Below are 14,903 nucleotides of genomic sequence, written 5' to 3' on the forward strand. Positions count from 1 at the left end.
GCCTTGTGCATCCTGCCTCTGCTAGTCCATCCACCGACCATCCCTTCTGTGCCAGGATTTGGCATGGTCCGGTGCTTAAATCTTCAGGGCTCTTTTTTTTTTTGGCTGCACCAGAGACAACACTCGGAATCTTAAATAGTTCCCTGACCAGGGATCAAACCTGTGCCCTCTACAGTGGAAGCTTGGAGTCTTGCCCACTGCAGCGTCCCTTCAGGGCTTTCTTGAAACACTTCTTCATCCTGGTTATCAGTTCCCACTTACTACTCAACATCCGGGACCTGAGCGAGGGCCTGACTTCTCCAGCTTCTGCCCAGCTACTCTTTTCACACCAAACCTAACCACATGGCGTAGAGGTCCATGCTCCCAGAGCCTGGGTCTTCTGGATGTTCCTGTCGCCCCACTGTGAAGTCCCTTCTCATCCAGTCTCTCATCTGCACTGCCTTTGTAGATCCACACTCAGCCCCTGTTCCCAGTACCAGGTGGGCCTGCAGGCCTGCCCATGTCCCGAGCTTGGGTTAGTGATTGCTCAGTCTGCCAGTCTGCCGAGCACTTGATCAGGATAGAGTTAGATATGTGCACACATTCATGTGTGTATGTATGTGTGTGTGTGTGTGTTCGTAGGAATTCACGATTCACTCTGTGGCAGTTAAGGGCATCAGTTCAGTTCAGTTCAGTCACTCAGTCGTGTCTGACTCTTTGTGACCCCATGAATCGCAGCAGGCCAGGCCTCCCTGTCCATCACCAACTCCCAGAGCTCACTCAGACTCACGTCCATCGAGTTGGTGATGCCATCCAGCCATCTCATCCTCTGTCGTCCCCTTCTCCTCCTGCCCCTAATCCCTCCCAGCATCAGAGTCTTTTCCAATGAGTCAACTCTTCGCATGAGGTGGCCAAAGGACTGGAGTTTCAGCTTTAGCATCATTCCTTCCAAACAACACCCAGGGCTGATCTCCTTTAGAATGGACTGGTTGGATCTCCTTGCAGTCCAAGGGACTCTCAAGAGTCTTCTCCAACACCACAGTTCAAAAGCATCAATTCTTCGGTGCTCAGCTTTCTTCACAGTCCAACTCTCACATCCATACATGACCACTGGAAAAACCATAGCCTTCACTAGACGGACCTTTGTTGGCAAAGTAATGTCTCTGCTTTTGAATATGCTATCTAGGTTGGTCATAACTTTTCTTCCAAGGAGTAAGCGTCCTTTAATTTCATGGCTTCAGTCACCATCTGCAGTGATTTTGGAACCCAAAAAAATCAAGTCTGACACTGTTTCCACTGTTTCCCCATCTATTTCCCATGAAGTGATGGGACCGGATGCCATGATCTTCGTTTTCTGAATGTTGAGCTTTAAGCCAACTTTTTCACTCTCCTCTTTCACTTTCATCAAGAGGCTTTTGAGTTCCTCTTCACTTTCTGCCGTAAGGGTGGTGCCATCTGCATATCTGAGGTGATTGATATTTCTCCGGGCAATCTTGATTCCAGCTTGTGCTTCTTCCAGCCCAGCGTTTCTTATGATGTACTCTGCATAGAAGTTAAATAAGCAGGGTGACAGTATCCAGGGTGGCAAAAACCGGGGAAGGGATGGCTCAGAGGAGAGAGAGATCACTTCTTCGTAAAATAAGCACGCTTTGGGACGTGGTCCCTTTTGTGTGTGACAGATCGAGGGGACACACCAGGTGGAAGAAGCCATGTACTTGAAAACCTGAGGCAGGGCGCGCTGCAGGAGGGGCAGGCAGGGGGCGCTGTGCAGGGGCTGCAGGCCGGTGGGCGGGGCCCGGAGTGACGTCAGAGGACTGGAGGCTTTTCAGGTGCCGGCGCTCAGGGCCCGTGAACTGATGTTACTGATAACATCCATCGTTGTTCAAGGCTTTGATGTGCTGTTTTCATGGTAATGCCACCCTGTGCTCTGGATCTAAGGAGAGCAGATATTTCATAAACATAGAAACGGCGCAGAGCCGAGGCTGCTCCTCGAGGACATGGTCGAACCAGAGCTTGAACAGCTCCTTCTTCCAAGTCACAACTCTTTCTGGAATTGGTTTATGGGACAGAAAAGAGAAACTAAAGCGTGAGGGCAGAAGAAGCTGGTGCAAAGTTCCAGACAAAGGTGGCCGCAGAAGGGCAGAGCAGAGGGCCGTTCACGTAAAGGCCTTCTTACAGAAAGACCTGGAGGACACAGGAGCGGGCAGGCGAGAGCAGGCCGGGGCAGCTGGAGGAACTAGGTCGCCCGCAGGGCTGTGGACAGAACTGTGCGGGAGAATTCCCGGCACTGCAGGCCTCGCGGAGCCGGTCGCTCGCCCCAGCGAGGCGGCCCACGCGTCCCGAAGATCTTAATGGAAGCCACTCCTGGGCTCCGCGCTTCAGTGCAGAGGCCGTGCCCCCGCCCGCGAAGCGGAGGTCAGAGGCCTGCCCTCACGGACTCGGGGGGGCTCAGGGAGGGCTCCTCTTCAGAAGGCCTTCAGGGGGCCCTCAGGTTAATTGACCGGATACGGGCTGTTCCTCAGACCTTTCAGTTACTCGGATACGCACATGGTCCACTGCCCACAGCCAAACCTCTGCTTCTCGACAGCTCCTTCCGTTCTCTAAGCTGCTTCCCCACGTCGAGAGTCAGGGACTGGGCTGCGTCGGGGACTTCGTGCTGTGTCCATGGAGCCCCCGGGGTTCTAGAAACCACTCCCAGACCCCACTGTCCTGATCTGAATAGAGGACTCCCTGGATTTAGGAAAAGGGCTTCCCTGGTGGCTCAGCTGGTAAAGAATCTGCCTGCAATTCAGGAGACCTGGGTTCAATTCCTGGATTGGGAAGATCCCCCTGGAGAAGGGAACGCCTTCCCACTCCAGTGTTCTGACCTAGAGAAGTCCATGGGGTCGCAAAGAGTCAGACACGACTGAGCAACTTTCACGTCACTTCATGTTTAATAAAAAGTTAATATTACAATAGATAACCTCCCAAAGCCTTCTAACACCATTTCACAGATCTGTTAAAAGTACCTATACGTTCCAGGACGTCTCTGGTGATACAGCGGCTGGGACTCCATGCTTCCCATGCAGGGAGCCTGGGTTCGATCCCTGGTCAGGGAGCTAGATCCCACATATTGCAACTGAGGCCTGGCACAGCTTAATAAACAAATAAATCCTTTTTTAAAAAAGTATTGATGCTTTCCGTATGTTACCTTCGTGCCGTGCTTTACGATTTCCTAAGCACATTCACCTTATTGTTGATTGTTGTTTTCATCGCTTATTATAACCCAGTGAAGTGAACATATGGTGCTAAACCCATATTACAGGCAAAGAAATTGATGCCAAAGGATGTTAAGCCCAAGGTAACAGCTGGCCAAAACCGGAACTCAAACCTGCACCTGTGGGTGGTTCTTGTAGATGTATGGCAAAAACCACCACAATATTGTAAATAAGTTATTCTCCAATTAAAATTAATTAATTAATTATTTTTAAAAATCTTACGAATCTGTTGCTCTTTTCAAGTCCTTGTTTTGCCCGTCCACCACAGGAGACGGACCAAAATAATGGAACGTTTCAGTCAAAAATGAAATAGCAATTCTGGCTCATTGGTTACTATTAAGTATATGCTGAAGTTCTTTGACATGATATTCTAAATACCAATTTTGACTTGAGATTTGAAAAGCAACTTTTGATCCCAAAGCACAGTATTCTTTGCCATTTTGGGTTCTGGATACTAAGCTGATGGCTTCTAAAGCCCTTGTTAATTTGATTTGTGGGGTCAAAGAGAGAGGGGTCTTTTACAGTGCAGGTTGGCCATTAGGCTGGCCTGTGCCGTGGAATGGGAGCCCGGCTTCCGAGTGCAGATTAGGAAGCGGGCTGTGACTGTGACTGAGAAGCAGAGTGGGGCTGCGTGTGGACTCCTCGTCTGTTTGGTGACCAGAGTCAGTCAGGAGCACTACTTGCGAAAACCCACACCCAAGGATCTCTTCTGATGCTTCACTTTGCTAATCAGTGGAAATGCAAGGTCGTAATCGTTTTCATTTTTCTTTTCCTGCTGACGTTTCTTTGTTAATATATTGTATCTGTCAGTCAGATATCAGCCCCCAAAACACAGATATGACGTGTCCTTTGTGGTAATTAACCTCACAAGACATCTGCTTTAGTTTTAACCATGCTTTTAAATTCCTGGCACTGTAACTCTCATATCTGTAGTGAAATTTGGGGGACATATATCTGTATCCAGGAGTCCCAAATCATTCTTTACAAAATAAAATAGAAGGTCACTCTGTCTCTGCCTTGGACACTTGTGGTGGGATTGCTAAATTGGTGAAACAATCTGATGAGTAATTTTTGAACCCATGGACCACTGTAACCTTCTAGGATTAGGAGACCTGAATGGACCTGCCTCCTGGAGAATGCCAGTGCTTGGTGAGTCCCGCCAGAGAAGAACCAGTCACCCTCCCATAAATTCAGCCAAGTATCATGATGGTAATAGGTAGCATCTTTTAAGCATCATGTATGTGCCTGGGATTTTACACACTGTTTTTTTTTAATATTTATTTGGCTGTGCAGGGTCCTAGTTGTAGCATGCCAGGGTCTTTAGTTGCAGATTGTGGGATCTAGTTTGATCCCTGTGAGAGATCCCTGGAGTCTTAGCCACGGGCCCAGCAGGGAGGTACCTGCAGGTCACTTTTATGAGGCGGGTGTGTCACCCTACTGTGTAGGTGCAGAACCTGAAGATGAGCAGGATTGGCCCTCAGTAGGATGGAAGTGTGTGCGAACTCAGGTTCTGTGTAGGTGCAGAACCTGAAGATGAGCAGGATTGGCCCTCAGTAGGATGGAAGTGTGTGCGAACTCAGGTTCTGTGTAGGTGCAGAACCTGAAGATGAGCAGGATTGGCCCTCAGTAGGATGGAAGTGTGTGCGAACTCAGGTTCTGTGTAGGTGCAGAACCTGAAGATGAGCAGGATTGGCCCTCAGTAGGATGGAAGTGTGTGCGAACTCAGGTTCTGTGTAGGTGCAGAACCTGAAGATGAGCAGGATTGGCCCTCAGTAGGATGGAAGTGTGTGCGAACTCAGGTTCTGCTCTCGCCCTTTGCTCCACTGTGCCTCTCCTGCTTAATTGTCAGCAGTTAGACCTTTCCTCTATATTTTTATGGTTAACTCTCTTAGCTGCAGTGAACAAAATCTTGATACATTGTATCTTCTAAGCCTTTGCGTGTCAGGCTCTTTTCTTGAATTAATAACACGTTTCTCGCCTGCCTAACATCTGCAGGATTCAGAGCCAGCAGACATCTGTGGGCTAGAATAGCCATCAACAGCTTCTTCAAAGAGCTGGAATTTGTGGAGGAGGAAAGGGTCGTCATCACATCTCGAGTGGGCAGGGTGGGAGACGTTGTGGTGGAGGAAATGATGTTTGCAAAGATGTGGAGGCAGTCGGTATATCAATTAAGTCAAGAGTAGAGGAATCCTGAAAGAGCATGATGCGAGATAAAATTGAAGGGCATAGATTTGGTCAGACTGTGGAGGTTCTTAAGCCTTGATATGTGCTTAAGGAGAAAGGCTGCACTGGCGCTTAGAGAGCCCCAGGGGGAAGACACAGTCAGAGACAGAGCAGTTCATGTGGAGCTGAGGTCTGGAGTGGGAAGGGCTGAACTGGGCAGATCTTCTTGGAAATAGAGGATGTTATGGACTTCCCTGGTGGGCCAGTGGTTGGGAATCCTCCTGCCAATGCACGGGACATGAGTTTGAATCCTGGTCCAAGGAGATTCCACATGCCTTGGGGTGGCTAAGCCCTCACGCTCTAGAGCCCATGTTCCACAGGGGAAACCCCCTCAGTGAGACGCTTGTGCACCACACCTGCAGAAAGCCTGCTTGCAGCAACAAAAACCCAACGCAGCCAAAAAAAAAAAAAAAGATGTTATAAGGGGCAGAAAAAGAAAAAAAAAACTTGATACCTGCCTCTATATAGTTGCCACGTGAGCCAACAAGTCCAAAAGACTGCGACTTCTGAGCCTGCCTGAGACTGGACAGAAGCAAATTCAGAAGGAGGCTGGTTTTCAGAAGGGAAGGCATGCTGATGAGTTTTGATTTTTAGAAAGCCGGGTTTGGGATGACCATGCGGTATCCCCACTGAGAAATCCAGCTTGTGACTGGAGATGCCCATTTGGAAATTTGGTGAGCCGTCCAAGCTGGCCGAGTCTGAGCATCATTTTGTTCAAATGACAGTTGCAGTTGGTGAGTGGGAAACTCCCAGGAAAGAGACGAGAGGAGAGACACAAGGACAGAGTGTCAGCTTAGAGGGCACGGTCATTGTTCAGTTGCTCAGTCGTGTCCAACTCTGCGACCCCATGGACTGCAGCACGCCAGGCCTCCCTGTCCTCCACCACCTCCTCGAGTTTGCTCAAACTCCTGAGGGTACAGAACCGGGTGGCAAGAGCAGCAAACGTGAGAGAGGCTGAGTCCGAGAGCTGGGAGAGAACCAGGGTAGGCATGTGGAGAGGGGGCCTCAGAGGCCAGAGGCAGAGGAGGAACGCCGCCCTGCAGCAGAGCGGTCTGGAGCGGACGCTCAGCGGTGGCGCCCGACGACCGGGCCGCTGTGCACTGCTGCGTGTCCAGCAGTGCTTCTGGCCTCTAGAGAACGCCCCAGACATTGCTAAATGCCCCTCAGAGCGAAGTCACCCCCAGTGAGAACCACTGGTCTAGAAGAATAAGGAGTACAGAAAGCCCATGGGCTCTGGCAGTTAAGAGTATTACTTGCGTAGAAGGCTGACAGCAGAGGTTTTGAGACAAAGATAGGAAAGCTGCCGACACCTTGTTTCAGCACAGCAGGACCCATCCCGGCTGGTCTCCAGAGCGTGAGGTCGAGGACTGGCGGTGTTTGAAGCCAGTGCATTTGTGGCCGTTTGTTACAGAGCAGCAACAGGACACTAGAGCACACTGTACATTAGTAAAAAAGGCTGGTGACGTAATCTACGAGTAGAAGATTCACAGAATTAAACGTAGGTTTAGAAATGCGAGAGGATCCGTCAGAATTAAAGACTGTGTCTTTGCATATACTTAGATACAATCACATCCTTTGCAGTGACAATATCTTTCCATATTCCTTGCAAAAAGTGTTTTTCAGTACATACAGAGAAACGGAGCTCAGGTGCAGCACAGGGAAATCTACAGCAAATGCAAAGTGGAATGTGAAGCACGGCATCATTGTGTGTGTGAGAGAGAGAGAGGCAGGCAGGCAGCTGTGGGGCTTGGGGACAACGAGACCGCAGCCCAAGCCCAAGCTCGTCCTTCCCGCCCTCGTCACCCAGCTGCTCCGTCCCCGTCCCCTCTCGCGTCCCCATCCCCTCTCGCGTCGCTGTCCAGCTGTCCACCGTCTGTTTGTGGCATCTGCTGCCCACCCCTCCTCCAGGAGGCGTGGCTAAAAGCTCGGTCTGTTGGGCATCTCTGCGCTGGGGCAGAGGACCAGCGATGAAAGGTCAAGGGCCAGTGACAAAAGCGACGTTGTGTCAGAGGACACAGTTCCCAGAGCAGCAGTCATCCTCTGGGGTTCACACGCCTTCCAGCGGAACCTTCAGCTCCATCAGCCGCTCCAGGGCTCAGGCCGGCGTGGGAGGTGGTGACTCTTCTCAACACTGGCCTTCCTTTCTTCTCCGTGTCCCTTCCACGGCCTTCCTGTGCTTTGCTGAGCTTTATTTTAGGACTTGTCCATTATACGTTATTAGTTTAAATTTAGCCTTCAAGCTTTAAGCCATGGGACAGAATTCCTATATTGTGGGCTGAGATCAGATCTCTTAACAGCCATGCTCTGCAGGCCCTGGCAGAAAATAGACCACAGCTGAGCTCCTGGTCATTCAGTTCAGTTCAGTTCAATCTCTCAATCATGTCCAACTCTTTACGACCCCATTAACCGCAGCATGCCAGGCCTCCCTGTCCATCACCAACTCCCGGAGTTTACTCAAACTCATGTCCATTGAGTCGGTGATGCCATCCAGCCATCTCATCCTCTGTCATCCCCTTCTCCTCCTGCCCTCAATCTTTCCCAGCATCAGGGTCTTTTCCAATGAGTCAGCTCTTCGCATCAGGTGGCCAAAATATTGGAGTTTCAGTTTCAACATCAGTCTTTCCAATGAACACCGAGGACTGATTTCCTTTAGGATGGACTGGTTGCATCTCCTTGCAGTCCAAGGGACTCTCAAGAGTCTTCTCCAACACCACAGTTCAAAAGCATCAATTCTTCAGTGCTCAGCTTTCTTTATAGTCCAACTCCCACATCCATACATGACTACTGGAAAAACCACAGCCTTGACTAAAGGGACCTCTGTTGGCAAAGTAATGTCTCTGCTTTTTAATACGCTGTCTAGGTTGGTCATAACTTGCCTTCCAAGGAGTAAGCGTCTTTTAATTTCATGGCTGCAGTCACCATCTGCAGTGATCGGGGCTCCATAAAGTGCCCCGTTGAATAACTGACTGTTAGTCTGCTTAGCTGGGGGCTCCAGGGAAAAACCTTCCGCCCGGTGGAGGCTTCGTAGTGTGTCCGCTTGCCTGGGCTGAGCCAGGTCTGTTGTGCAGAGTCCCTTCTCTTGCACGTTTCTGGTCAGGGCTGCCCCGAAGACGCCATGGCTATAGCTTGTTGGTGGGGTTTCCGCTTGTTGCTGTGGTTCCAGCTTGTTCTCCTCCACTGTGTGTTCATCCTCGTTGGCTCCTGCCCACCCTACAGACTTCAGGCTGTGAAACCAGGGCAAAGTCAGCAACGTTACCCAGGCTACTTTACTGACTCCTGGAGCTCTGGTGTCAAATCCCTGTAAATTTAGCCTTCAAAGTGCTTCTGCTTCTCTGATTGAACCCTAACTAACGTGCATATCTATCCCCCTGAAGCCCCTGTTTTTATTACTTTCTCAGCAATGACTTATAGTCAGTCCACTATATATGTAGTTCCTTCATATCTGTAGTTGTATATCTGTGATTCAACCCAGCCACCTGACTTTCTTAGTGGCTTACTTCTGAAAGGCGGTACAACACAGCACATCCAGAGTCCCGCCCTCCGAAGTTCTCCAACGTACAAGTGTTTGATACCCCCAAAGAACGCAAAGTCAGTTCAAACCCGGCCCTCTCTGGTGATGAAGCACAGATAGTACCCAGAAAGCGCAGCCCTGGGGGAGAAGCCACAGCTCAGGCCCGCAGGAGACAGAGGAGACATGGGAGAGTGAGCTCGCGGGCTGCAGTGGCCACAGCGGAAAGCCAGGACAGGCTGTGGACGTGAGTCCTGGCTGGAGAAGATTGGAAGCTAAGACTGCTTTGGCGTTTCAAGAACAAAAGAGCTTGTCATCAGGAGGCTTATGGTGCCACTGTGCCTCTGCCAGACACTGGCAGGCACCCACCCTCACCGTCCACACACAGGCAGGTCAGAGTCTGCACGTGTACACCCCGTGTCCTGGCTGTGGCTGTCCTGGGTACCAGTGATCCAAAGTGTATTCGGAGTGTAAAGAATTATTAAGGATGCTGTTTCAAGGAATAAAAGTTTATCACCTAGACAGCCTGGAAGAGACTTTTTAGTCTCATTATTCAGGGTAGACTTTAAGGTTCTAGGTGCTTAGAATTCTCTTAGAAGCCAAGTACAAAGCAGGGCTGGAAGAGACCATCTGAAGAGGTGTCCTCATGGTCTCCGTTGATGTTTATCTTGGAATAAGCCCTCAGATCTTGGGATGTTGAGGAAAATGAGACTAGTGAGGGAAGAGTGGAAATTAGCCTTCCAGAAAGTGCCTTTTACCTGCGGTGCTGTGCTGCCACGTGGAGAGAGTTACCAGGCGGTGATAATCTAGGAAGCTGGGAAAAAATTCACAGGAAGACGGCTTCCACCTCATACTGGTTGGTTTTGCCATTAAAACCTGTGTCTCTGCCCTGGAGGTCACTTCACATTACTAACAAGCAAGAGAAATAAAAGCATGCTGTCATCTTGGACCTCTAAGGAGCCGTATTTTTTTCCTAGAGTCATAGTATCACTGTATTGTCAGCTTCCCGCTTCCTCTCCTTTTGCGTTTTCGTGACACATCACAGATGGTGATGCTCATGACTATGGCTCCTGCGCATCAAAGCAAGTCCCCTGGTCCGTTCAGGAGGGCGGGAGGTCTGCAAATACACCTCTGTGATTTGACGCTGTGGCTTACTTGCGTTAAGAGCTCCCTCAGCTCTGGTCTCGGTGCTTCTCCTGTCTGTTCCCTTAGCACCCTGACTAGAAACGGTTCTGTTCACCTCGCTGCTGCCTGTTTCTCCTTGACTCAGATTCCCACAGCAGTAGTTCCGGCCCAAAGTTCAGGAGAATAGTTGATGCCCCAGCGAATGAATCTTTAAATATTCTGTTACCCAATGAAGTCAGGCTTTAAGGGTCTGAATAGCTGAGGTTTTCTCTCCATTCTAAAAATGAAATAGAGTTTGGGTGAACCTAATTGAAAAAATGTTTCCTGCGAGTAATCAATTTTTGGATGAGAGGTTCTGGCCCTACTTGCTGCGAGAGTTTCCAAAGATGCTTCAGAGCCTTTTCATCTCCACTCCTGGCGACTTGCTTGCCTTGGCACCTCCCCTCTGGTCAGGTCCCAGCCTCCTTCCTTCCACCGCGATTCCAGCCATGTCCACAGCTCTTAATCTACATAAAACAGGATGCTGGTTTCTTTTCACTGAAAGTAAAATTAGCAGGAAAGGGAATGTGTTTATCAGTGTCATCTTACTCTATAAAGTGATACTGACATAGTTTTTTTTTAAGTATAGTTGAGTCATCATACTATTTTCAGGTATTTTTATAGATTATACTCGATCTATAGTTTTTCATAAGATAATGTCTCTAGGACCTCCCTGGTAGTCCAATGGTTAAGAATCTGCCTTCCAATGCAGGAGACATGAGTTCGTCCCCAGGTCTAGAAAGATTCCACCAGGCTCCTTTGTCCATGGGATTCTCCAGGCAAGAATACTGGAGCGGGTTGCCATTTCCTCCTCCAGGAGATCGTCTCAGACAAGGGGTCAAACTGGAGTCTCCTGCATTGGCAGGTGGACTCTTTACGACGCCCATGCGTGATTCCCTGCAGCCTGTTCACTCTGTGCGGGCAGGGGGCGCGTCTTCAGCCCCGTCCCCAGTCTTGCCCCGCCTCCTCCCTCCCCACCATGCCCTCTGGTTTGTTCTCTGTATCTGTGAGTCTGTTTATGTTTCAGCATGTGTAGTTGTTTCTTATTTTTAGATTCCTACATACGTCGTAACATACAGTATTTTTCTGTGTCTGACTTCACAAGCATACTACTCTCTGTGTCCATCCATGTTGGTGCACATGGCAACAAAATGTCACTTTTTCACTACTGAGTAGCATTCCACGGTGTATTTGCATAACACACCACGTCTTTATCTGTTCATCTGCAGTGGGCGCTTGGTTGCTTCCGTATCTTGACTACCATAAATAAAGCTACTGTGAACACGGGGCACATGTATCTTTTCGAATCACTGCTTGTTTTTCTCCTTAGAACATAAACCCAGGGCTGGGATTGCTGGGCCTGTGGCAGTTCTGTTTCTAGTGTTTTGAGGAGCCTCCACACTGTGTCCGTAGTGACGGCATCAGTTTACATTCCCACCAGCACTGCACCACGGTTCCCTTTTCCTCACATCCTCACCAACGTTAATTTGTTATTTGTAGTCTTTTTGACCATAGCCATTGACAGAGCTTCCCAGGTGTAATGGGGGCTTCCCAGGTGGTGCTAGTGGTAAAGAACCTTCCTGCAAATGCAGGAGACATAAGAGACACAGGTTCAGTCCCTGGGTCGGGAAGATCCCCTGGAGAAGGAAGTGGCAACCCACTCCAGAGTTCTTGCCAGGAGAATCCCTCGGACAGAGGAGTCTGGCGGGGCCACAGCCCTCGGGACCACACTGAGCCGAACACGACTGAAGTGACTTAGCACCCACGCGTTGCCAGGTATGGGTTGCTCGTTGTGGTTTTGATTTCCATATCCTTGACTTAGTTTTTTCTTAAGTGCAGCTTTTATGTACAACATCCCACATCCTGGCTAGGGCGTGAACAGGAAGCGTTTTTCATAGGAAGAAGCGGGGAATCTTTCTAAGGAAGGATAATTATTTTAATAGCCCTCCCTCAAGGGAAAACGCAGATGAGAGTGAAGCTTTTCGGGCAGTTGGATAAACCTTGAAGAACACAGCAGGATTTACATTCCTGGAAAACCCCATGGATGGAGGAGCTTGGTAGGCTACAGTCCATGGGGTCACAAAGAGTCGGACACAACTGAATGACTTCACTTTCACTTCACTTTCACTTTTCCCCAAACGCAGGACCGTGCCGGAAGCTGAATGGATGTGAATGGGGCTCTGGGCGCTGACCGCTGCTCTCGCCGCTGGGGGCGTTGGACCCACGCCGAGACGCCTCACTGAGTCCCGCTCTTTTCTTGTCCCCGCAGCGCCAACCTGTCCAAGGCCGCCTGGGGTGCGCTGGAGAAGAGCGGCACCCAGCTGATGATCCGCTCCTACGAGCTCGGCGTCCTCTTTCTGCCGTCAGCGTTTGTAAGTCCACTCGGCTGCCTGACCGGCGTGAGCGAGAGGGAGGGGGTATGTACTCCCATCTCTGGGCTTCCCAGGTGGTGCTAGTGGTAAAGAACCCTCCTGCCAATGCAAGAGACTTAAGAGATGCAGGTTCGATCCCTGGGTCAGGAAGATCCCCTGGAGGAGGGCCCGGCAACCCACTCCAGCGTTCTTGCCTAGAGACTCCCATGGACAGGGGCGCCTGGTGGGCTTATAGTCCATGGGTCGCACAGAGTCGGACACGACTGAAGTGACTCGGCCTGCATGCACGCGGGTTCTCTTCTTTAGTCTCCGTGACCTGCCCAAGGTCAGGAGGTCAAACAGCTGTGAATTTGTTTCCCCGATCACTCCTTTGGGTGCTGTATGATCACTGCTCTCAAGGAGTATATCCATTAGGTGATGGAAGATCTTGCTTTGGGTAAAGTTAATAACAGTCTTTAAATAAAGATTGTGAACCAGAATGTGAAAGTTACTACAATATCAGCAAAGGGAGGAGTCAACCAAGTGTGAGATTTGTTCTGGGGTGGGGTGACCGCAGACCACCTTTAGGAGCAGGACGTCTTGAGGAGGGGCAGTGAAGGATCCTGAGGATTCTCGGTCAGTGGAGAGGAACAGGAAAGGCAGGCTATGGAGGAACTGGCCTGAGCACCAGCCTGGAGGCAGGGGGGCTCACAGCGTCTGCTGGAGACGGGGTCCCAGGGTCACGGAGGACCTGCTGTCACAGTCACTGGGAAGCCCCCAGGAGGGCACCACGCGGGAAGCCGTGTCTTTCTCTCAGTGTCCTTGTTCTTTTCTTGCCACTCACTGTAGTTGAGTTGCTGGTAAGCACACCCGTGATGCTGGCCCTTGGCACTCCACTCAGCCTGGACCAGGAGACTCAGCCAGGGAAGTGCTGTGAGCTGGTCCTGAGACTTCCCTCCAGGCCCCGCGACGTGAGGGCATCGTCTTGAGGTGGGCTGAGAGCGCCTTCTCTCAGTCTCGGGGGATTTCTCACAGAGCCGTCTCACAGGCTGTCCTGGGGCAGCCCTGTCACAGAGGGGGTCGCAGACGAGGAGGCGACTTCCACAGGCCCCCCCAGCTCGGCGGATCCAGCAGCCCCCAATGCTCCGTCCCCCCGACCCTCCTGGGATCGCTCAGCTGTGTCACCGGGAGGTAGTGAGTCCTCAGCACTAGGGAACTAATACTCAGGTGCTGTGATCATAGTGGCTATAGCTCTGAACTCAGGCTGGAATTATCTTCCAGTAATAGCTTAAGTCGTGGAGCAAATTCTGTGTCACTCATTGGCTTTTGTTGTCAGCATCTGCAAACTTCCAGTCCTTTCTAACTGTTCCGACGTGATCCTTCATCACAAAAATGAAAACAGGAAAGAAGTATGCTGCACTTCCAGAAGCTCTCAACCCCTCTAAGCGACTAATTTTTACCTCCTATGTTGCTTCTATGTGTACATTAGAGAAAGAATGGCCATAATCGTTTAGAATCCCCAGAATGACTATAGACTAGACTCTTCGCTCAGATGGTAAAGAACCTGCCTGCCAATGCAGGAGACATGAGAGATGCCAGTTTGATCCCTGGGTCGAGAAGATCCCCTGGAGGAGGGCATGGCAACCCACTCCAGCATTCTTGCCCAGACAGAGGAGCCTGGTGGGCCACAGTCCATGGGGTTGCAAAGAGTAGGACACAACAGAGCAACTAACACACCACTGTAGAGGTATACCACCATTCTAGCTGAAATAAGGATGTAGTCATGTATAAAGACCATCGGGCAAGAATATTGAAAGATGGACTCCCCCATCCTATGCTGTGCCCCCAGGGTCAAGATTGAGGCCTCCAGCAGGGGGGCTGTGGAGCTGACTTCCTGAGGCAGCGGGCTCTCGAGTAAGCAGTTCCTTCTCATGTTTCCACGTGCAGATCCCAAGCTTCACGGCAGGCCTCCTGCACACACTCAGGAACCCACACACCACCGCCGTCTCGTCATCAGGCTTCTTCCCATCTGGGCAGATGGCCATGTCCTTCAGCGAGTCATCACTGACTGGGTATCTGACCTCGCCTCCCAAGGGCCTGACGGTCGAGCTGATCAAGGATGTTGTCGCAGTGAAACAGATGCCTTGTGTGAGAGAAGCCCTGGGCATAAGCTGGCCGCTGAGACACATGAGGAGGCTTGAGAGACGCCCCGGGCATAGGCTGGCTGTGAGACACCCCGGGCATAGGCTGGCTGTGGGACACGTGAGGAGGGCTGAGAGACGCGTGAGGAGTGTTGAGAGACGTCCCAGGCATAAGCTGGCTGTGAGACGCATGAGGAGGGCTGAGAGACGTCCCGGGCATAGGCTGGCCGCTGAGATGCATGAGGAGGGCTGAGAGACGTCCCGGGCATAGGCTGGCCGC

The 14,903-nt window shown here is 50.8% G+C and overlaps 1 protein-coding gene across 1 annotated transcript in view; it reads left to right on the plus strand.

Annotated features, from left to right (window-relative positions):
• Positions 1-14,903, plus strand: part of TDP1 (tyrosyl-DNA phosphodiesterase 1) — a 77,346-nt gene that overhangs the window by 45,134 nt on the left and 17,309 nt on the right. The window contains exon 15 of the mRNA XM_010845181.1: positions 12,401-12,503. Coding sequence (XP_010843483.1) covers positions 12,401-12,503 — 103 coding nt within the window. The remainder of the gene's footprint in view (positions 1-12,400; positions 12,504-14,903) is intronic.

Source organism: Bison bison, unplaced genomic scaffold (genome assembly GCF_000754665.1).
Source record: "Bison bison bison isolate TAMUID 2011002044 unplaced genomic scaffold, Bison_UMD1.0 scf7180017864213, whole genome shotgun sequence".
NCBI classification, from domain to species: Eukaryota; Metazoa; Chordata; class Mammalia; order Artiodactyla; family Bovidae; genus Bison; species Bison bison.